At 30.0% G+C, this 23,165-nt stretch overlaps 1 protein-coding gene across 1 annotated transcript; it reads right to left on the reverse strand.

Moving 5' to 3' along the window:
- Positions 1–3,694: 3,694 nt before the first annotated feature.
- LOC145742567 (uncharacterized) lies at positions 3,695–22,940 on the reverse strand. Its single transcript, XM_082560343.1, has 39 exons — positions 22,800–22,940; positions 22,534–22,691; positions 22,351–22,434; positions 22,009–22,099; positions 21,738–21,929; positions 21,468–21,614; positions 21,245–21,373; positions 20,851–20,919; positions 20,591–20,685; positions 20,192–20,312; positions 19,592–19,747; positions 18,953–19,112; positions 18,391–18,515; positions 17,905–18,005; positions 17,488–17,608; positions 17,136–17,255; positions 16,590–16,733; positions 16,009–16,158; positions 15,500–15,661; positions 14,795–14,907; positions 14,476–14,564; positions 13,936–14,060; positions 13,394–13,546; positions 12,715–12,912; positions 12,340–12,501; positions 11,560–11,672; positions 11,096–11,195; positions 10,806–10,937; positions 10,219–10,413; positions 9,628–9,700; positions 9,018–9,163; positions 8,537–8,652; positions 7,897–8,058; positions 7,415–7,538; positions 6,803–6,955; positions 6,124–6,234; positions 5,779–5,941; positions 5,377–5,477; positions 3,695–4,582 (listed from the first exon to the last, which is right to left on the reverse strand). The coding sequence occupies exons 1-39, from the start codon at positions 22,852–22,854 to the stop codon at positions 3,924–3,926; spliced, it is 5,568 nt and encodes a 1,855-aa protein (XP_082416469.1). The 5' UTR covers positions 22,855–22,940; the 3' UTR covers positions 3,695–3,923.
- Positions 22,941–23,165: the final 225 nt, after the last annotated feature.

Consider the following 23,165-nt stretch of genomic DNA (forward strand, 5'->3'; position numbering starts at 1 on the left):
CGCCGGTTTTTCTATCCAAATTCTACTACTGAAGTAGAGCTAACCCTTTGGCACTTTCCACAACCGGTTTACCTAACTGGTTAACTTAATTTTAACACAATAAATACTGAAAGGGTTTTATATTGAAACAAGTGCTCTTTACTCGCTATCTAATAGTCTTTGATAGTAGGAATATCAAAAAAATGTTTTTTGTTAGGGGTAAGTTTGGAATTTAAAAAAAAAACTTAAAAATAAATGGACCTAGCGATCTTTTACTATATTTGCTTATGGACAAAAAAAATCCTGATTTCAAAATGGCGATAACAAAAATTCTTTGTTAAGTTTTGTGACTAATTTTTTTGTGTAAACAAAATAATTTGGGGTAGATATAAAAATAGATTAATAAAAATATCTAAAAAAAAAAATTTGAAAAAAAAAATTATTTAAAAAAAAAAAAAATTTAAATAAAAAATTATGCCCTACAATTTCTAACATAATACAAAAATCGACTTTTCATATTAACAAATGGGTTTATAATTGCTTAACATGTGTGATCTTTTAACATGCATATTAAGAGCGTATTAGATTGTTTAATTAGCTGAGCAAATCGGTTAGTTATGGCGAATGTGTGATTTATTGAAATTTAATCAATTTTTTTTTTTGAAAAATTCTGATAAATTAAAATTAAAAAACAATTTTTGATGAAATATAGAATTTTTAAATAACCGTTTAAGACAATTTTTTATTCTTTTATACACTTAAATTTAAAAAAATAAATTAAATAAAAAATTGTTAATTTTTGTTTGTTTTTTATTAACATTCTTTTAAACTTTAAAAATAAAAATTAATTACCAAACGCTGTCAAAAAAAAAAATCGCTGTCAAAAAAAAAAAAAAAAAAAGCAATTTTTTTTTAAGTTATCATCTCACCTGGCAGTGAACCGTGTTTACATTTCGGCAGCGTTTATGACGAGACACTACCGATTGTGATGTCATACCGGAATAGTCGGACTCAACAACGGCGCAGTGCGATAAGGGTGTCAGTCAGTACAAGCAAGTGTCATATAAAGTTCGTGTCGTTTTTAAATACAACAAAATCGGAAAAAAATTGCCAGATCAAAGGACGCCGTAAACCAAATTTAAAATAAACGAACAACAAAAAAGTAAATTAAAATTGAAAAAAAATTGTATACAAAATATATACAACTTTAAAATAAAATTCTGTTATTTTCTTTATTAGTTATTTTTAAATTTTTTAGTTCATATTAGATTTTAAATTAAAATTTAATTAGATTTTTTTTATTTTATTTTTTTATATTTTTTTATTTTAAAATCAACTAAAATATTTTTTCTTATTTAAATATATTTTTAAACTTGTTTTTTTTTTAAGTTAACTGTATATATGTTATTTTGTAAGTTATCGATATTTTATATTCTACCCGACGTTTTTAAGTGATTTACAAGCTTACAAAAAACAAATATTCAAAATGTTTTGTCCCTTGACTGACTCCACTTAAAATACACACAACTAAAATGTTAGGTACTTTTAAAAGTTGTATAAGCAAAACTGGATAACCATTTCAATCTTGGTTTTTAGAAATGTAAGAATAAAACAATTTTAAATTAATTTTTATATTTAATTCTAAAAATTGCTTATATTTTTTTATTAATTTTATAAAAAATCTTTAGTTATATATATATATATTTACAGAATTTAATTATTATATGTACATTAAATAAGATGTATCAAAATATAAATGCTTAAAAAAGATATAAATAAAATATATTGGCTTAATTATTATTTTAATATATCATACTACAGCAATTAGTGACTTTACCAAAAAATCAAAACTTAAAAAATTTTTTTAAAGATTTTTTTTAAATTTTCAAGCCGTGAAAAATGTCGGCAAATTTTCGACAAAATTATCTTAAAACCGGATAGGAATGATTTTAAGGTCGCTCGTAAACCGACAATCAATCATTTACATAACACAATAGAAAAAGAAGCACGGTACACACATTCAAGACCCAACGTTATCGGCCCACCTTTCTGCCTTAAAAAGCACAGAACAAAGCATGTTATTCTGTCGAAACAAAAGCTGTTATTCCGACGGTATTTGCTTTCGGATTTTTCGCCAATTTACAAACGGCGTTAGGTACACAAAACGGGTGTACGTTATATATGCATTGAGCAAACATCTTAATAAGCTACTATACAAATAGAGTTACTGCATTTATATTGGCGCAGATGACACATTGGCTGAGCAAATAAAATTAGTCAGTTTTTATCATTACGCGTTTTTGTAAAAAGTATGTTATAACATACTTCAAATTTATTATGTTTTTTTTGTTAAATTTTTGGCCGAAATTTTATATGGAGCTTATATAAAATTAATGGATAATAAAACAGATATATATAGTAACGTAAACAACAAGTTTCAAGAAACCACGTCAGTATATTTATTCCAAAAATACCCAATACACCTCACAACCATCATTCAACACATTTTTAATCCAAACCAGAAGTAACTTTCATCAAAACCACGCTTGAGCGTATTTAGTACGTCCACGTGTTATAACATCTGCTCTCTTAGCCCGAAAAAAACTAGGTTAGATTCGTCATAATTTTCGATATTGATAGAAGAGATTATGTTTTGATACGAGTTATGTATTACAAATCGCCACGCGCCTTGCCACGTGCTTCTTATTAGGATCAATAAAAAACACGATATTGTACTTTGTATTATTTAAATATTGCTCCAAGGAATAATTATAATAACATTAGGAGTCTTGAGAATTAGTTAACGATACGCATTATGCCCAACGATTGCTTAATTAGCATATATTTGTTTAATATGAATTTTAAAAAGCAAATACTTGATATGAACTAAAATTAAATGTAAACTAGCAAAAAATTAAAAAAAACATTATTCTAAACAAATAATATAGCATTATTTAACTATATACATACTATACAAAATGTTTTAAGTTATGTACTACTCTCTACTCCCGAAAAGCGGTTATTATTAAATACAACAGGTAAAGCAATAACCAAACTAAACCTCACACATTTTTGACGTTATATAACAACAAATCAGAACAAACATAGTTTTACCTTATCTATATTAATAAGTGATGTTAAATATACAACTACAGTTTGGATATATTGAAATTTAAAAATAGCTTACGTGTTTTCATGATTGTGTTCATTAAAAAGGAGTAGTAAAATTTTCATGTAATGCTTCTTTAGAAACTAAAAAGTTAGAAAAAAAAAGGTTAAATAAATTATTATATGTTATTTTAGTTTAATATTAGGTAAAAGTAAATAAGTCAGATAATATACCGTTAACTAATTAATGTATGTATTAGCTTATATATTTGTTATAACTTAACAAAAAAAGTTACCAATATTTAGAATTTTAAACACATTTACATAGTATAAAACTTACCTTCAAATTTTACTTAAAAACATTTTCAATTTAAATCCAATGCCTTACATTAAACTTCTTTAGCAAAATGAAGAAAAAAAACGCCTTTTTTAAATTCCACGCTTTTCTTAACGCGTTTAAAACCAGAGGCAAAATTGTCCTAATTAAAAAAGACGATTTTTATTTGTACGCTTAGTTAAGGCAGAATTTTAAAAAAGCGCCTTTCCATTTGTATTGGTAAATAAACCGTTTGGCAATTTTATTATTATTATAACAAAGGCAATAAAAAAAACGCACAATATAATGTACATTGTTCAAAAATGCAATTAATTTACATTACAACAATTACAATTTGAAACACAATTTTAAAACTTTATAAACATTGTTAATAAATTAGAATTAGTACAAATCAAAAAAATCGCATTAAAAAAAGATTTCTAAAGTAAAATATATGACTCTAAAAAGCTTATTATAAAAACTATTTTTCCCAAACAAAACACATTACAATTTTTTTTAACTATTCGTTGTCGCTAGAGTCATCGAAATCGTCATCGTCCGAAAATTCCGACCCGAAGGAGGTGTCTTCGTCGCTGTGGTCACGTGACCTCTCCGAGTAGTCACGTGACGTCGTGTTGTCGTACGCGCCGGGCGAGAACGCGGACGACGACGGCTCCTCGGCGTGTGACGTCATCACCGAGCTAATATCAGAAAGCTGGCGTCGCCTTCCGCGGGACATGCCCGAGAACGGTCGCGTGCTTTCCGTCTGTGACGTCATATTAGAAGAATCAGAAGAATTGTGGCGGGTATAGGAGGCAGTGGACAACGGCCTCCGGATCGGAGAAACCATGTCTGATCTCTGAAGATCACTGTCGTCAGACTGATGCCGTCTAGTGGACGGTTTTTGGTTCCTGGAACGCTGTAGTTGATTGTACATCGACATAGCTGGCTCACAGCGTCTTGGTTCTGGAATTGAGTTAGAACTTGGGACTGATTGTCTTGGGAGGCGCATTGGGGGTCTTCCCTGGGGCGTTGTGCTGTGCCTGGATGGGGCGTTGGAATTGATCGACGTCGTTCGGGCTGGAGGAGGAGGTTGCGTCATTGCTGATGACGTCACTTCATGATTGACGTAGATGTCTTGTTGTTTGGCTTCTTTTACAACATCGGGGGTTGTGCGAACTGAAAAAGCAAATCAGAAGTTTTAAAACTGTTTAATTTTTTCCTAAAATTTGGTGTGGCAGTTGGGGATATTATAGTTTATAATTGCCCAGTAGTTATGCTGCTGATTAAGTATTGGCTGAACAGGAGTTTCTACTGTTTATAGCGCCTTACCTAAGGGAACTACAGCATTAGAGAAGTGGAGTTTGAACCCAGAACCTCGTGTAGTAAACCCAAGTGTTTTAACCAATACACCACGCTGCCGTTACAGTTAGTTTATTTTTCTATATCTTGCTTTTGGCAGTTTAAATAATAGTGAATATATTGCACGATAAATAACTTGACCGGCAGCGTGGTGTAGTGGTAAGAACACTTGCTACACCACACATGAGGTCGTGGGTTCAATCCCCACTGATCTCATGCTGTAGCACCCATGAGTAAGGCGCTATAAACGGTATAAACTCCTGCTGAGCCAGCACTTAATCAGCAGCATAATTACCGGGCAATTATAGTCTCTATAATATCCCAAACTGCCACAGGCAACTCGAGACTGGGTCGGAGTAACTTATGTTACTCTATGTTTAAGTCGCGCATTCGACTTTCCCACATCGAGGATAAAGATATATACAAAAAAAAAAAAAAAAAACTTCTGTTTGATTTTTGACTGTTAAAGTTAGTACCGTTTATTGCGCCATACTTAGAGCGATACAGAATAAATTAAATCAGAAGGAGTCGAACTCTGAATTCAATAACAGGGAACCAGTGTTTCAACCACTACACCATGTCGTTAATTTATGCAAAAACTTTAATAATACCTGGCATTTCTTGTTTAGGCTCTGCAGTTTTTTTAACAACCTTTTTTTCTTCTTCAATTTCTTCTTCTGAATCAGTGTCATCAAATTCGCTGCTTGCATATCTTTAATTTTACATAAAAATAATATTTAATTTAAAAACTACAATCTATATATAATGGGGGTTAGTGGAAGGCATATTATGAATGTCCAATTTATATGCCAACAAAATTTAAAAAAACTGCCGTTTGTGGTGCCTGGGTAAATTATAAAAAACAAATATTAATTTGGAAATTGCAACTATATTACAACAAATAAAATCTAAACGATTTGGTGGGCTTTCAACTGAAGATTTAAATAGGATTCTTTATATAAAACTATTTTAAATGTAAAAAAAAATTTAAAAGTTAATTTTTTTTTATTGACCCTTGCTCAAGTTCCAATCCAGTTTCATCTTTATTTCGATTATTTCTTTTGTTCCTTCTTTTTTTCATGAAACAACAACATATAACACAAAGAATAATAACAAAAATGGCCCCAGCTACGGATAAAAGTGCAGCCATTAGTGTTTTGCTTTCTTCTTTAGGGTCTAAAAGTTAAAAAAAATTATAAAAAAGAGTATTATATTAAAAAAAAAAATTAATAAGGTAAAAATAAAATAACCCAAAAAATTTAACATAAAACTATTAATAAAAATACTTCTTTATAAAAAAACACCGAAAATTTGTCAGAAAAAACTATGCACCGAAACTAAAAGACCATAAAACTTACCTTCGAATTCACAGTTATTACCATTATACCCTTCCATACATATACATGTACTACCTTCATCACTGGCTGTACAAAATCCATTATTATAACATGGGTTTGGTCGGCAAAGGTCTGTAAGAAAGAAATACAAAAGATTCACCACTACAACTAGTACTACTGCTATAATACACAACATTGTAGATAAAGAACACCGACTTTGCAAGCAATATTAGGGGAGCTTTTGTTACCCTTTTGTTATTCTAACCTAGTCTCAAGTTGATTTGACATTTTTAAAAAAATATAACTTTGATGTTTTTAAAAAAATCTGTTTTTTTAGGCTTAGCAGAAGGTGGCCCCTTTTATAGCATCTTACTCAAGAGTGCTTTAATGTGCAAGCAGTGGGAATTGAATTCAAAACTTCACATGGCATAATAAACCGGCAGCGTGGTGTAGTGGTAAGAACACTTGCTACACCACAAATGGGGTCGTGGGTTCAATCCCCACTGATCTCATGCTGTAGCGCACTTGAGTAAGGCGCTATAAACGGTATAAACTCCTGCTGAGCCAGCACTTAATCAGCAGCATAATTATCTATACTACATTTTATATACTACATTTTCTAAATTTTCATGCAAAATAACTACTAGAATTTCTAATAAAAATACAACTGAATTCCTGATTTTTAATTTTATTTTATTACCTGCACATTTTCTACCAGGTCTATAGAAAGGATCGGCTGAAACATCTTTGTAAGATGAATAACACTCACATACAAAACTTCCCTCTGTATTTTTACATTGACCTTTTATTATATCACAATCTGATAGTTTTTCTGATTCGCATTCATTTATATCTACAAAAAAAATACGTTTTGATTACTATAAAAAAAAAAATAATTTTAAAAAAAAATAAAAAAATACGTTTTGATTATTAATCCCCACTACTCTTATGCTTTAGCGCCCTTAAAGAAAGGCGGTATAAACTCCTGCTGAGCCATTACTTAATCAGCAGTTTAATTGTGGACAATTATAGTCTACAGTATCCTTAACTGCCAAAAGCAACTTAAAATTGATTTTGGGTAACAAATATTGTCAACCTTTACCATAAAAAATAAATAATTAAAAACCATTAACTTAGTCAAAAGTTGAGTGCAATTCAAAACAATTTTTACAGTGGGATTTAAACTCAGGACCTTATGTAGTGAGACAAAGTATTAACACGATATTACAGCAGTAGACCTTAATAACATAGTATTTGACGATGCAAAATTCAAATTAAATAACCTTTATTTATTACGTTAAACTTAGCTTACTAGATATTTCAAGTGAATCAGCACTAAATTGTACATTTCCGCCTTTAACAGCTTGAATTAAACCCCGAGGATCTTGCTTATTCATATTCTCTGTCAACTTTTCTTGAAGTGATGAACTTGTTACCTTAATTGTAACAATTAATGTAATTTATAACACTTTGCATTTATTTATCATTGATGCAAAAAAAACTAACAGCCGATCCTACATATAGAATAGCAACTGTTACCCTGAACCACTCTTGGGTTTACTTTAGCAAGTTGGTATATTATTAAATACAATTGCCTGATATTTAATTTGCTAATTGATTTTTGGCTTAGTATGCATTTCTACAAAATATAGCACCATACTCAAGAGCCTACTGCATGGAAGCAATTGGAATCAAACTCAGGACCTTATTAAGTAAAAAAGAGCCACTACTTAAGTAGATAATTTTTTTTATATAATTGTTGCCAAAACTGATATATTTTATTTATATACTTACAGGGCCACTCAATACGTTTCTTTTAAATCTCTCAAACTCATTATCTATTTTCTCAATCACAATCACAAATGAAATATGAACCGGTGATGTCGTTTTTATTTCTTGAATTTTTGTAGACACATACGTTGAAAAAGGCATTATACTTTTAAATGCCTTGTCAAGCTTTTAAAAAATGTTAAACAGTGTTATAAGGTAATATAAATATATATAAATATATTTTTTTGTATATATATCTTTATCCTCAATGTGGGAAAGTCGAATGTGCAACTTAAACATAGAGTAACATCAGTTACTCTAACCCAGTTTCGAGTTGCCTATGGCAGTTTGGAATATTATATATATTATAATTGCCCGATAATTATGCTGTTGATTAAGTGCTGGCTCAGGAGGAGTTCATACCATTTATAGCGCCTTACCCAAGGGCGCTACAGCACAAGATCAGTGGGAATTGAACCGACAACCTCATGTGTGGTGTAGCAAGTGTTTTTACCACTACACCATGCTGCCGGTTTAATTAATTTAATTAAACTCTATTTAAAAGGGGACAACTTCACGGCCTGAGCATAGAGTAACATTAGTTATCCTGACCAAATTTTTAAGATGCCCTTTTTAAATATTTTTTAAATTTTATTTTAGTTACCGCTGGTTTTGAAGCAGTTCTAACATAATCCTCTCCATTATCCTGAATAGTTGACAGGGTTACGTCTTTACCAGATATCATTAAAATATCAATTTCGCCAGAAAATACTAGAACATCTAAAAAAATAAAAATAAAAGTATTAATTTAAAATTTTAAAGACAAAAAAATGTGTCAAAAGGTAAAAAAGGCAACATTGAAGAAGTTGGAATTAAACCCAAGACCTCATGTAGTAAATCCTTATTTTAAGGGCTATTAAAATTCATATTAAATTCAAAATAATGTTTTTAAAAATAGAAAAATGCAACATAGATGCAGTGGGAATCAAACCCAAGACCCTATATAATAAAGTCAAGTATATTACCATTATCCTGCTGTGCTGGTTTAAATTTTAATACCCACAACGAAATAGCAAATAAATTATAAATACACCATTTTTATAAATTTTAAATTTTTTTTTTTAAATTTGTCATAAAATTTTTACTTTTGCAAATGTTATTTATTCGGTCCTGACCAGCTGGACAACTTGGTGATAAAAATGGTAAAGTAGGATTTACTGTTGTTGTAGATGTTGTTGATAATTTTGTTGTTGATTTAACTTGTCCTTGGGTTTTTGTTGATGTTGGACCTCTATAGAAAATTAAGTTTTTGGTAGTAACTTTTTAAAAATTTAAACTTTTTTCTATTTTAGATTAATTCCTCATTAAAGGCTGTTACCCAAAGTAACTCAACTATCCCAGCATATAAAATTGCCTGTGCCATTTTCAACTGGCAGCATGGTATAGTGGTCAAAACACTATACTTCACTACATAAGGTCCTTGGTTTGATCCCCTCTGGTCTTATGCAGTAGCGCCCTTGAGTAAAGGTAAAAATCACTTAGCAGCTGATTAACAGGCAATCATAATCTATAATATCTCGAACTGTAAAAAGTAATTCGAGACTGGGTCAGGGTAACTGTTTTTCTATGTAAGGTCATTAAGTTGACCTTCCCACATCGAAGATAAATAAATATAAAAAAATAATAAGAATACCTAATTGTTAAACGTTTAAATTTAAGTATTATAAGCTTTATTTGATTTTGTTTATTATTTACTTGTTTGATGAATCTGATATAGAAGTTGATATTGGAGTTTTAGGATTTGGGTCAGCATTTCCAAATAATAAAGCTAAAGTAAGTTAAGTTGTAATTAGTTAACTTAATTATTACAAAACTGTTCAAGTTTAATAAAAAAATACAAAATGCAATCTTTTTATATTACGCAGCATGCTTATTCTTTTTTTTATAGGTAAATTTACCATAGAACAAAGTATTATAAATTTTAACCTGTAAGAAAAAAGCTTAATAAAAAAATAATGATAATTAATTTTTACTAAGAATATTAGCCTAAAATCAAAAAATAAGACCGCGTGATGTTATCGGTCAGAAAACATGACTTTAATACATAGTCTTGGTTTTGATCCCCACTGCTCTTATTTTGTAGCGCAAACGGTATAAACTCCTGCTGAGCCAGCACTTAATCAGCAGCATAATTATCGAGCAACTATAATCTATAATATTCCAAACTGCCACAGGCAAATTGAAACTGGGTCGGAGTAACTAATGTTACTCTATGTTTAGGTCATGAAGTCGACCTTACCACATCGAGTTTAACTATTTATAAAATAAAAATCTAAATAGACATACTTGTTGTAGAAACAGGTGGAGTTTCAGTAGGTTTAGTTGAAACAGCTAAACAATATCTTCCTTGTAATAAGAAATACGGTTTTCCAGCTTCAGCATATCCCTGTATACAAGTACATGTATATGAACCCTGTGTGTTAATACACTGTGCTGCATATGAACAATCCTGCAGTTGGGGAGAAATACATTCATCCAAATCTAAAAAAGAAATATTTTTATAAAGATTTATCCTTGATGTAGAAAGGTCAACTTTATGAACTAAACATAGAGTAACATCAGTAACCCTGACCCAGTCCTAAGTTGTCTTTGGTAGTTTGCTATATTTTTAATTACAATTGCCAAACAATTATGCTGCCTTTTAAGTATTGGCTTAGATAAAGTTCATACCGTTTATAGCACTTTACTTAAGTTTGCCTTAGTCTAAGAGCAGTAGGAATCAAACCCAGGACCTCGTTTAGTAAAGCCAAGTGTTCTTACCACTACCAGTTTTTTTTTACCACTCATATAAAAAAGTAGAAAAATAACATACCTTTAAAAATTAAAACAATAACCTATAAAAATTTAATTGTTTAAAAATATAAAAAAGTTACCATTTATAGAGTTTAACGAGACTGGCCATTGTTTTTTTACTTGTTTTTGAGCAGCGAAATAAGCTTGGGAAAATATCATGGAGTCCGTTGTACTTTGGTCGGTCACAAAAAATATAGCTGAAGCTATAACACCTAAAAAAATAAATAAATAAAAAATAAAAAATTTTAATTTAAATTTTTTTCTGTAAAAATTTTATCCATAGCTTATGGAGGTAAAAAAATGATCATATTTTTATATTTAACAATTGTTTTTTTTTAATTTTTAAATTTTAGATAAACTTAAAATTTACCTCTATCAGGGTGAGGAAAAAAGTTAATTTTTCCAGTACTTCCAAATTGGAGTTTAGCAAAGTTAAGTAATGTGTCATGATGGGTAAAAACTTCTGTTACCTACAATATTAAAAATAAGTTGAAAAATAGTTTTTATTATTTTTTTAATACGGAGTTTAACAGCATGGTGTAGTAGTTAAAACACCTGATGTTACAGCATGAGGTCCTGGGTTTGATCACCACTGCTTTCTTGTCAAAAAGCTTTCAAAAAAAAAATTTTAAACCCTACTTATTCTTGCCAACAGAAAATAAAAATCGTTTATATTTAAAACTGTCAAAAAACCCAAGACTAGGTCTGGGTAACAAATGTTACTCTATGTTTAGGCTATAAAGTTAAGCTTTCGACGTCAAAAATAAATAAATGTAGAAAAATAACAATTTACATACAGTTTGAACCAAAAAATAAACAATATTAAATTTTTACATAATCTGAAACTATCTCGGCTAACTGGGATTTAGTATTAGCTGAATCACTTGACGTTAAACCATCAGATGGTATTGAAGGAAGATGGAGAAATATTCGGAAAGAAAATGGTGCTGACAAAATGTGAGTTATATATTATTCTTGTGACAATTTGTACAATTTTATTTGGTTTACATTTACACTATTTTTTGTCCTCATTATGAAAAAGCTGATATCTTTTTATAAAATACATTTTTTTTCGCTGACCCAGTTTTTAATTGACTTTGGCAATTTTAAATATTATCGATTATAATTGTAAAATCATTATCAAGTCAATATTTTTTGTTTGGCAGAAGTTTGTACCCTATATAGCGCCTTACACAAAGATGGTCTAGCATAGAAGAAGTGGGGATCAAACCAATGACCCCATGTGGTGAAGCCAGGAGTTTAAATACAATAAGCTATGTTTAACCGGCAGCGTGGTGTAGTGGTAATAACACTTGCTACACCACATGAAGTCGTGGGTTTAATCCCCACTGCTCTCATGCTGTAGCGCTCTTAAATAAGGTGCTATAAACGGTACGAACTTCTGCTGAGCAAACACTTAATCAGCAGCATAATTATCGGGCAATTATAATCTATAATATCCCAAACTGCCACAGGCAACTCGAGACTGGGTTGGAGTAACTGATGTTACTCTATGTTTAAGTCGCGCATTGGACTTTACCACATCGAGGATAAAGATATATACAAAAAAAATAAGTGAAAAATTCAATTTTAATACAATTTTTTGCAACATACTTGTTCTAACTTCAATAGGCAAACTATAAACAGTGTGAATCTCATTTCGATTTTTCCACCTCTCTGCCACCCTTATTACATATATGAGGTTCGATCTTAGATCTTCAATAACAACATTGGTTAAGAAAGAAGCTGCAGTTATTGACTCCCAATCTGCAGTACCTGAAAATTTTTTTTTTATAATTTGTTCCTGACGTAAAAGGACTAAATTTACAAAGAAGGGTAATTTAAATTTGTGTAAAAAAGGATAATTTTTGTTACCCACGGCCCCAGTCCTTTGTCTTAAGTTCGAACATTTCTAAAACTACCTTATGTTTAGGCTGTGAAATCAGCCCTTTCACATAAAAAATATTTTTTTTAAATGCAACTACTTACCTTTAACTTTATATTGAAACACATAATCCAAATCATTATGATTTCCAAAACTATTTAATCTTTTCCATGTTAACCTAATTTTGTGTGGAGCAATAGCAATACCATGTATAGTAACATCAGGCAAGGGTAAAGGTTCAGTTGTGGGAATTGGTGTTGTGAATTCATTAGTAGTTGTAGGTTGTGGTGTAGTAATAAGATCTAATTTAAAGTAATAATATTACATATAAAGTAACATTCATTCTTAAGTTGGCGTTGGAAGTTTGAAATTTGTTTTTTTACATTAATTTAATGTGGGAAGGTCAACTTTACAACCTAAACATAGAGTAACATCAATTAACCCAACCCAGTCTTGAGTTACCTTTAGCAGTTTTGGATAAGATAGATTTATCATTAGCTGATTATTATTCTTTAAGGTAAATTTGACACAGCAGAAGTTCATACCATTTATAGTACCTTAAAGCCCATACAGCATGGGGTTGGTAGGAATTGAACCCGTGACTTCATGTAGTAATTAATAAAAAAGGCTGACTTTATAGCCAAAACTTAAGAAAACTTTTGTTACTATGCCAAGCTTAGAATTGCGTTTGCCTTATTAGAATATTATTTACTTTATACATTAAGCAAATATTAATCTGCCTGTAAATTACCATAAATAAACCAGGTTTTTTAAGTGTCTTACCTTCGTCAAAACAAAACCTTCCAGGTAGTAAAGATTTCTGATCACTGAGATCCACAAACCCATCATTACATTCACATTTATAACCTGGTGAGAGGTTAATACATTTTCCGTCTTTCGAACAGTCATCGTAAGTACTATTACATTCATTATAATCTACAAAAAAAAGTAATTAAAAAAATTGATACTATTTTTTTAACTTGGTGGCAATGGTTTAGTGTTTGTAGTCATAACTCTTTGCTTTACTACAAGAGTCCTAGGTTCGATACCCACTGTTTCCATGGTGTAGTAACCTCAAAAGGTATAAATTTTTTCTGAGCCCAAAGTTGATCAGTTAATTAAATATCAGGCAAATATATTCAATAATATCCCAAACTGCCAAACGTAACGTAGATTTGGTCAATGTAACATATGTTACTTTATGTTTAGGCTGTAAAGTCAGCTTTAACATATAAAAAGTAAATAAAAACAACAGATTCTATTTTTAATATTAAAAATATTTGTTTATTATTTTTTAATTTATTTTTAACTTAAATTTGATTTACCTTTAACTTCTACATGTGCAAAATCCAGACCTAATTTTTCATCAAATACATTCGTATATTCAAACTTTTGTTCAATTTGTGAAGTTTGAATACTAGATTGTGTATCAAAAAACATTTGAACTTCCCTGCAAAATTTTTAAAATAAGTATAAATTTAATATTAATATTTAATTAACCAGCATAGTGTGGTGGTCAGAACAAGCTTAACTATATGAGGTCCTGGGTTCGATCTCCAGTGATCTTGTTCTGTAGCGGCCTTAAGTAAAGCACTATAAACGGTATAAACTCCTGCTGAGCCAGTACTAAATCAGCAGCTTAAATATCGAGCAGTTAGTATTTATAATATCCCAACTGTCAAAGACAACTCGAAACTGGGTCGGGATAACAGTTGTTACTCAATGTTCAGGTCGCGCATTCGACCTTTCCACATTGAAAATAAAAATAGATAGAAAAAAAAATTTAAACTTATAATTCTGTGAAGGAAAAAAAAATCAAAAAATTTAAACATATTTTAAATGTTTAATGATAAGTTACAACTTACGCATATGTTCTATCTTGAATCCCAGGCAGAAATGTAATACTACCACTACCAATATATTCTGGCATTTTCTCCTTTAAAATTTTATTCATCTAAAAATCAAATTTTATTAATTTTTTTTAAGCATTGGCAACAAAAAAAATTAATGATACAAAATAATGCTGCAATGGAAAAATTATATAGCCAGTTTTTATAGTTTAAATATGCTATAAAAGTTAAATTTTTACTTCCTACTAATATACAATAATTTAAAAAAAAATTTTTTTTTTTAAATAATTTAACTTTATTTTGAATTAAAATATTTTTGCAAAAATCAGCTTACCAAATCCCTTATATTGTTTATAATATCATTAGTACGAGCACTGTTTTGGTTGTGTAGTTCATTCTTATATATAACACTTGTAAGATTTAATTTAGCTGTGAAGATAGAATTACCTTAAAAATAAAAATAATTTGTTTTTATAATACAATTATGAAAAGTCAGCGTGGTGTAGTGGTCAAAGCATTGGCGTTACTACTAGTTCTTGGGTTCAATCCCCACTACTTTAAGGACCGGCAGAGTGGTGTTGTAGTTAAGAACACTTGCTACACCACACATGAGGTCGTGGGTTCAATCCCCACTGAGCTCATGCTGTAGTGCCCTTGAGTAAGGCGCTATAAACGATACAAACTCCTGCTAAGCCAACACTTAATCAGCAGTATAATTACCGGGCAATAATATCTCAAACTGCCATAGGCAACTCGAGACTGGGTCGGAGTAGCTTATGTTACTCTATGATTAAGTCGCGCATTCGACTTTCCCACATCGAGGATAAAGATAGAAACAAAAAAAAAGTGTAAAGTCAACCTTCTTACAACAAAGATTAAGATATATACATAAAAAAAGTAACAGTTGTTACTCCATGTTTAGGTCGTGAAGTCAACCTTTCTACATCAAGAATAAACCAACATATATTAAAAAAATCTTTATGTCCAGTATCTTAACCACTGTACCAGTCCGTTGATAGCAATACTATAATAAACTTACTTGTTTTGACATAACTCCATGATGTAAATCTTCCAATATTAGCTGGGTTGGATGCTGCAACTCTAAACTCATAATCCGAATTCATTTGTAAATTAGTGATTGTTTTTGTCATCACGAAATCTTCTTCTGTAAAATTGGCTCCATTCATTCTAACCGTTTTACCTAGAAGTTAAAATATTAAAAGTTAGTTTTAAAAAAAAATAAAAAGTAAGTTTATACCAGTGGTAGAACACATGGCTTAACTACATAAGGTTCTGGGTTCAATCCTCACTGCTTCAAAGATGTAGTAGCCTTTAGTAAGGTGCTATTTATAAAATGAACTCCTGGTTAGCCAAAAACCAATTGGCAGATTGTTTTTGGATAAATATACTTAATAATAAGTCAACTCTAGACTACGATTGGGTTAAATAATTTAACTTTATGTTTAGGCAGAAAAGTCAGCCTTCCCACATCAAAAATTAATAAAATAATGATTGTATATAAAAAATTAAAAATATAATTTATAATACTTGTAATTTCTTTAAGTTTTTGAAATTTGTATTCAACAATAAACCAATAGTTAAGTTCAGGTTTTTTCATTTGTGGAGGTATCTTCCAACTAAGTATAACTGTCTTAGGGTTGACCAATGCTGTTTTAAAACTGGGTGGAGCATCAAAAACTAAAAAGATTTTAAAATTTGGGTTAAAAATAAAATTGAAAACTGTGGTACTAAATGCTTTTATGCTAAGTACACCAGCCGCAAGGGGTGGTGGTTAGACCACATGGCTTTACTACATGAGGTCCTTTTTTTGATTCCCACTGCTCTTATGCTGTAGCGCCTTTGAGTAAACCACAATTTAACAATATGAACTCATGCTAAGCCAAAACTTAAACAGCAGCTTAATTATCGAGCATTTATAAACAATATTATTCCAAATTGTCAAATGCAACTCAAGACTGGGTTTGCCAAATGCAACTCGAGACTTACTCTAAGTTTCAAGGAGAAATAAGAATTGTAAAAATTAAAAAATAGTAGAAATTTCTGATTTTGTTAACTGGCATTAGTAATTTTTATATTTTTATATAATAAGACAAAAAAATTGAACTTACCCAAGCATTTTCTTCCAGTGAGCATATTATAATCAGGACTAACATCAATATTCCCAGTAGGACAAACACACTTAAACGATCCAATTATGTTTTCACATGGGTTACCTAAACAGTCTTCATTTCGAGATCCACATTCATTTATATCTAAAACAAAATAAAGTAATTAATCTATATGCTTTAAATTTCTTTTTGGAGGAAAGTCAACTTCACGACCTTAACATAGAGTAACATCAGTTACCCCTACCCAGTCTCGAGTTGCCTTTGGCAGTTTGGAATTTTATGAATTATAATTGCTTAATAACTAAGCTGCTGATTAAGTGTTAGTTCAGTGGGATTTTATACTGTTTGTAGCGTCTTACTCAAGAGCACTACAGCATGAGAGACAGTGGGAAAAAATCAAGGGCACTACAGCATGAGAGACAGTGGAAATTGAACACAGGACAATATGTTGTGAAGCCAAGATCTCTAACCACCATGCTGCAAGTTTTTTTATTCTTTACAAAGTAAAAAATAAATGCCACCAAAAATTGAATATTATTTATTTACCTGTTACATTGATAGGATTGATAATTACTCCCATTCCTACTTTATCACCAATCAAAATATCTTTAACTTTATTCTGTGTTGAAGCTAGTCTTAATTTTTGTAACAAAGCCGTGCTGAATTCTACATTAAAAATAAATTATTTTACATTTTGATTCTGAATTCCTAATTAAATCCCCCCAAAAAAATTCAAGACCCAAAATTTTAAATTTTTAAGTCTGTTTTATGTTATGTAAAACACTAAAAATACAAAAAAATTAAAACTTTTTAAGGTAATAACAAAACTTTTCTGCATTTATTTAGCCGTAATTATGTCATATTTATATTTAAATTTCTAAATTAAAAATTTACTTACGTTTATATTTTTTAAATAAAATAACTTGAACTTTTATATTTCCCCTTCCAGTAAGATCAGATTTTTCAACTTCAAAATCAGTAAATTCTAAAGCTCGATTATTTTTTAATTTCGAAGTAACCTAAAACATAATGATAACTTTAATTTTTCAATTTTTTTATATAAAAATGCCAACTTCACAGCCTAACCATTTTTATTTATTTTTTTGTATATATCTTTATTCTCGATGTGGGAAAGTCGATTGTGCGACTTAAACATAGAGTAAGATCAGTTACTTGGACCCAGTCTCAAGTTGCTGTGATCAGTTTTGGATATTATAGATTATAATTGCCCAGTAATTATACTGCTGATTAAGTGCTGGCTCAGCAGGAGTTTATGAATTCTTTTCTATAAATTTATTATTTTAATATTTTTTACCACTTGGCTAATGTTACGATGCGCTTCTTGTCGAACAGCTTGATAATTATTTATTGGTCTCGTAAGGTTCACGTTGAATGTCAACATGAAAGTATCACACACTATAAAATTAAAAATAATATATTTGTTTTTTTTAATTTTTATTTTCGCTGTTGAAAGGTCGACTTTACGACCTAAACATAGAGTAACATCAGTTACCCCAAACCAGTCTCGAGTTGTTTTTGGCGGTTTAAGATATCAACAATTGAGATCGCCAATAATTATGCTGCTAATTAAGTGTTGGCTTAGCAGGAATTCATATTGTTTATAACAACTTACTTAAAGTTAAGCATGGGAGCAGTGGGAATCAAACCCACAACGTGTATTAAAACCAAGTGTTCAAACCACACAACTGACCACGCTGTCAGTTTATTTCTATACATACCAACATTTAAAAAAAAAAAATTTTAATTTTAAATTTTATTAACTTGAGTTTTATTTACTTACCAGTCCAAATAGGTTTCCAATCTGACCAAGTTCCTGGTGAAATATCAGTCATTGCCCTAACTCGAAATTGATGAAGTGAATTTGGTTTAAGATTATCGATATATTCTTCCATGATATAATCATAACTAAAAAAATTTAAAATTGTTAGAATTTAAACGGATAGAAATGGCCTAGTCTTAGGTTAAGTGGCCCTTACGTTTTTTTATATGATTTAGTACAGTAGTTTGCCTGTTTATTAAACTAATGATCACTGGCAGCGTGGTGTAGTGGTTAGAACACTTCACTACATGAGGTCCTAAGTTTCATTCCCACTGCTCTTATGCTATAGCGCTCTTGAGTAAGGCGCTATAAACACTATAAACTCCTACTGAGCTAACACTTGATCAGCAGCCTAATTATCGGGTAATTATAATCTATAATACCCCAAACTGCCAAAGGCAACTCGAGACTGGGTTGGGGTAACGAATGTTATTCTATGTTTAGATCCTAAAGTTAACCTTTCCACATCAAGGATAAATATATATAAAAAAATATGTATACATTTAACTTTAAAGCAACTTACTTTCCAAAATCCAAGTATTCAGTGGGTGATTTCTCCCCAGATAGAGTTTGCCATTCCAATTCATATCCATCAACTTTACCTACTTTCTTATCAGGAGATCCAAACACGACATGAACTGTTGTCGGGTTGATTACATCTAGGTTAAAACCGGAAGGCGGGCCTGTTAAAATAGTAAAATTTAAATAATTAATAAAACAATAAAAATTTTGCAGTAGTTTTTTTTGTTTTTTTTTTTACATTTATTTATTCTCGATGTGGGAAGGTTGACTTCACGACCTAAACATAAAGTGACAATAGTAACCCCAATCCAGTCTCAAGTTGACTTTGGCAGTTTAAAATAGTATAGATTATAATTGTCCTATAACGTAGATCCTGATTAATTGTTGGCTTAGCAGGAGTTTATACCAATTATAGTGCCTTACTCAAGGGTTCTACAGCATGGGTGCAGTGGAGATCAAACCCAGGACCTCATGTAGTGAAGCCAAGTGTTTAGTTTGAATGCATTTAACAATAATAATGGTAAAACCACATTTAAAATAAAGCTGTAAAGTTGGCCTTTTTACATTAAAGATAAAGCAGTTAAAAGTAACCAAAACTGTTTTTATCAAGAACAATAAAATTACATTAAAATCAACTTACTAGTATTGGGAACACATCTTCTTCCAGGAAAGTAGTGACTTGTGACACCAGTGTCCACAAATCCTTCCTTACATTTACATCTAAACGAACCAAACTGATTTTTACATGTTGCTTTCGAATCACAATTCTGTAAGCTGGTTCCACAAAAAAGAACATCTAAAAATATTAAGTTAAAAAATTAATTAAATATTTTTAATTTTTTGAAAAATGTGATGTTGTAATAGACCAGCAGCAGAGTGTAGTTGTCAAAACACTTGGCTTCACTACATGAGGTCTTTGGTTTGATCCCAACTGCTTTATGCTGTAGCTTCCTTAGGTAAGGTGCTATAAATAATATGAGATCGTGCTGAGCCAACACTTAATCAGCAGCATAATTTGCGGGCATTTATAATCTATAATATCCAAAACTGCCAAAGGCAACTCGAGACTTGGTCGTGGTAACTGATAATACTATATGTTAAGATCATGAAATCGACCCTCCACATCAAAGATAAATAATAGAAAAAAAATTAAAATATTTTTGCTACAAAGATGTAAAAACAATATGACTATGTATATACAATAAGTGTTAGGTTTACAGTTAGGCCTTATATTAATTACCATGTGTTTTAATATCATTAGTGTAGCTTGTGATCTCTCTTGCATGGTTAGTATAGAACATATGTTGGATTGCATCACTTGTTAACTCAACATGAGAATCAAAAAATATCTCATAATATGCCTGTAAAAAATAAATATATTTTGTAAATTTAAAACTGTAACATTAAAGTTTCAATTGTAGTTTATGTTAAGCTTGAAAAAACATTTTTTTTAAGTTATAGAAAACTACCATTTTTTACCTTGTCATAGAGCTACATCATTTGCATATAATTATCCTTAAATTATAAAAAAAGTATTACCTAATTTTTATATCTATGGTAAAAAAACTCATTTTACAATATTAATATTACTTAATCAAATAATTAGAAATTTTTAGCTTTTTATTTAAAGAAACCTTACCCTTATAAATGTATCTACTTGCATAGAAGTTGAATTTAAGAAATTTGCCCCAATATAAGAAGTAGGTAGTAATCTTCGTAACTGTATCACAAAAATTAAAAACATAAAAAATATGCATACTACAAAAACTTTACAAAACCAAGTTTATGGCACATTTTTTAAGCTTTGCCTTTTATGATTTGTTTTTACATAATTTGGAAATGGTGTATAAAACTATAAAATAATTATTTGCACTAATTAAGTCATAAATTTTTTATAACTTGCATCTCTTTGAAAAGTTACTTTTTCTTCCAATGGTAAAACTGATTCTATCACAAAAGTTTTTAAATCTAAAAAAAAATTGAAAAAGGGTTACAATTTTTTTTATATTTATTTAGTTTTAATGTGGGAAGGTCGACTTTACAACCTAAACATAGAGTAACATCAGTTACCCGAACCCAGTCTCAAATTGCCTTTGGCAGATTAGGGTAATGTATGCTAAAATTGCGTTACAATTAAGCTGCTGATTAAGTGCTGGCTTAGCAGGAGTACATATCGTTTATAGCGCCTTTACTCAAGAGCACTACAGCATGATAGCAGCAGGGTTGAACCCGGAAATATATTTTTATTTATGATAAACCAAAAATATAAAAATTTACAAATATTATTCTTTACCAAGACTTATTGTTGTCCATTTTGTAAAGTTTCCAATATGCTTCGAATTCTGTGCAGCAATTCGAATAAGAAAAACGTGGTGAGGATCTAAATCTTTCAATAAATAATAACTTGCAGGTGCTGGTATATCTATCTAAAAATTTAAATTTAAGTTTTAAAAAAAGGTAGGTTATGATTTTTTTTAGAATTTATTTGGTTTTGATTTAAAAAAATTTTTTTGAACTTACAGTTTTTGTTCTTCTATCTTTATATCCGTATTCCAATACATAATTAGTTATTTCTCCGTTTGGTATAAGTGGTTCGACCCATCTTACTCTGAATGCTGTCCTTAATCTTGCATAGATGGTTAAGTTTCTAGGTGGACCGGCAACTATTAAAACGTACAAAGAAATCACATTTTTTAAAACACTTTTTTTTACTACTTTTAATGTCCATAATTATAGGTAGGCTATAGTTATTAAAGAGACATTAAAACAAAAAGCCTTTTCCATACTTCCTTCTTCAGTTTTTTCCTCACATTCCAATAAAAGTTTTTCAAACTCAAAAGTTGAATTGTATTTCGCAAGTGTTGCATTGTTAACTAACGCGCGCACAGCAATGCTGTAAGTTGTAACACTATCCAATCTCTTTAACTTGTAACCGATTTTATCTGGCTCGAGTACGCGTTTGCTAATAACATTTGGCACTAAAAATATCACGTGTTATTAGTAGTAGGTATATATACAAACCCCATTATTTTAAACTGTGTAGCGTTATATGTTTACCTGTATTATTCTGTATAAAGTCTTCGTAACTATATTCTCCAAAACTGTTAAAGTTTTCTTTTGTGAAATCTCTAAAGGATGCGTCATCACTCTGAATTGCATAGTTGCATTATTACTCTATTATTTATATGCTTTTACATCTATAATAAGTTATTAATTACTTTTTAATAAGATAAATTAAATTTATAGAAATATAAAAAATCAGTAGCCTTAGGCAACGTAAGACTGGCATGGCGTTACAATTGTTATACTATGTTCAGGCAATTAAGTCGACCTTTCCACAAGGATAAAGATATATTTAAATACATAATTGTATCAAAAGCCAATTTTAAATACATTTACCTGTTCGACCACATTTTGATCCAAAATTTCGTTTCGCAGATCATTTTTAAACCACGTTACTATATAACTCTCAATGGGAAAGATCTGAAAATTGAATTTAAAACAGGCATTTAATAATACTGATTAATACGGTTGTACTATTTTTTACAAACGTAAAACACAAGTATTTTTTTAATAACTTACGTTTGGCACAGCGTTAGTTGTTTGATTGTTGATAACTTTTGGTGGAACATAATCTTTCAGCATAACATAGTCCTTAATATCAGGTGTAGCCGTCCATGATACTTGTATAACGTTGTCAGTTGCTTTGCATTGAATGGATGTTAACGAGTAGGTATCACCTGTAAATATGTACAAGTTAAAACATTAAATATATTTTTATATTATTTATTTTATCGTTTTAAAACAAAAATGATACTAAAATTTATTTCTGATATTATTATTTTTACCTGAAGTTATATGAAGAATATAAAATAGAGTAATAAGTTTGGCAATGAAATACATACTACTTGTTGTTTTAGCGTCAGATAAATATCAATTTATATAAAATCTTATTTATACTGTGCTTTTATAATGTATCGCTTTCCAAAAAAGTCCTTCTAAAAATAAGTTTTTATTGATTTTTCACATTTAATAAACCAATAATAAAGTTAATTTTTATACAGTCTATTAGTTAATTATTATAGTCTAATATTTACAAAAACATATATATCTCTTACTTTTACTTTATTTACATGCTATAGTATTTTAAATTGCAATTGTAAAACTAAATTTCAGATATAGGTAAACCGAAGAAAACACGTATTATGTCTCAA

The sequence above is a fragment of the Corella eumyota genome, chromosome 2, assembly GCF_963082875.1.
Source record: "Corella eumyota chromosome 2, kaCorEumy4.1, whole genome shotgun sequence".
NCBI classification, from domain to species: Eukaryota; Metazoa; Chordata; class Ascidiacea; order Phlebobranchia; family Corellidae; genus Corella; species Corella eumyota.